Genomic DNA, 1,815 nt, shown 5'->3' on the forward strand with positions numbered 1-1,815 from the left:
AATGTCTTAAGAAAATGGAACTGCCTCAATGATATTTTCATGAGTTGAATATTATCATAACCTTTTATATTCTTTTCTGTGAAAACCAGCAAGAAGTCAGCCACATTCATGAGATAGTGTTTATAATTCATTATAAAAAAAAAATGACATTGAGGGTATGGAGCAAAAAAAATATCATTGAGGAAGAGGGTCAGTAAAAAGCATTTCTCTGTAAATTATATATGAAAGAAAAGCTAAAGTATTAAAGTGAGTCCAGAATTGTGAAATTTTCAGATCCAAGTCATAGGTCTGTGGAGCAAGCTTTTGTGACTGTTATGAATATAAAATGTTTTTGAAATAAATAAATTTGGTTTATTAATCTCTACTACTTTGCTTTCTAGGTTTGTGAGGGCACTGGTGAAGAGAGCCAGAAAATGCTTAAGGAAGTTCTTCCCACTCTCTTAACTTCTGGCATTACAAGTTCAGTTGCTGAAGTCAGGAGTGTCAGCTTGCAAACGATTTCCAAACTTTGTCGATCAGGTGGTTCTTTAGTAAAGCCACACCTTGGTACCCTTGTCCCTGCATTGTTGGAGGCTTTGTCTGGGTTAGAATCTCAGGCTCTAAGTTATACATCTGTGAGACTGAATGATGAAGACAGAGAGAAGCTAGACATGGCTAGAGTATCTGCAGCCCGAAGTACACCCATGATGGATACTTTGAATTATGTACTGCAGTTTGTTGATGAGGAGTCCATGGAGAAATTAGTGAGTGGTTTGATAGATGTCCTGAAGAGCTCTGTTGGTCTTGCCAGTCGTGCAGGAGCAGCACATGTTGTAGAGACTCTTACTCACACTTGTCCTCGTCCATTGGAGAAATATACAGGAAAACTTTTGGCTGCTCTAGTAAACGGCCTTAGTGATAGAAATGCTGTAGTCAGAAAGGTATATGCTAATGCTATTGGTAACCTTGTGAAGACTGCTAAAGCATCAAGTGTAGAAAAACTTCTCACCAAACTTCAGACCTGGTACTTGGAGAAAGAGGAAGATAGTGTTAGAATGAGTGGTGCCCTTACTATGCGCAGCATGCATGCTCAGAATAATGACATAATGAAGCAGCATGCTTGTCAGGCTATGCCTCTTGCATTCTTTGCCATGCATGCAGAAAAAACTCTAGAGGGTGATTCTAATGGTGCTGAAATTTGGGAGGAAATATGGTCTGATAATACTCCAGGCACAGAGTCAGGAGTGAGGCTTTATCTAACAGAAATCATTGCAATATGTGAACAAGCTTTGCAAAGCTCTACTTGGGCAATGAAGGCTCAGGCAGGTAGGGCCCTCTCAACGGTCTCGGAAAAACTCGGATCAAGCCTAAACGATGCTTTAGTCCTCTCCTTAGTTACACTTCTTGTTAACAGCTTGCAGGGTAGAACATGGAATGGAAAAGAATCTCTTGTGACAGCTCTCTCAAATGTTTCTGTACATACCAAGTCTCATCTAAGTACCTTAAAGCATCCAGATAGGGATGAACTTTTGGTTGAAGAAGTGGTGAAAGTTCTGACAAGAGAAGCAAGTAAAGAGAGAATGGAATACAAAATCCATGCTATTAAAGCCCTTACCACCGTTCTGGATACTTACCAGATTGATAGATTTGAAGAAGTTTTTGACATCTGCTTACCATACTTGAGACAAGTGAGTATAAACAACCAAAATACAATATTTACATTATCAGGCAAATATGAATATTTAAAATTGATAAATACAAAGTACATTCATAAGTATGGTAAACTTTTAGGGGAACAAAGTTATATATGTCTGATACTGGAAAGTTAGTTTGTAG

The 1,815-nt window shown here is 38.4% G+C and overlaps 1 protein-coding gene across 1 annotated transcript in view; it reads left to right on the forward strand.

Annotated features, from left to right (window-relative positions):
• Positions 1-1,815, forward strand: part of LOC119585166 (proteasome adapter and scaffold protein ECM29-like) — a gene marked incomplete in the record, with an annotated part of 20,568 nt that overhangs the window by 15,983 nt on the left and 2,770 nt on the right. Inside the window, 1 exon segment of the mRNA XM_037933801.1 lies at positions 381-1,667. Coding sequence (XP_037789729.1) covers positions 381-1,667 — 1,287 coding nt within the window.

The sequence above is a fragment of the Penaeus monodon genome, chromosome 19 (genome assembly GCF_015228065.2).
Source record: "Penaeus monodon isolate SGIC_2016 chromosome 19, NSTDA_Pmon_1, whole genome shotgun sequence".
Taxonomy (NCBI): Eukaryota; Metazoa; Arthropoda; class Malacostraca; order Decapoda; family Penaeidae; genus Penaeus; species Penaeus monodon.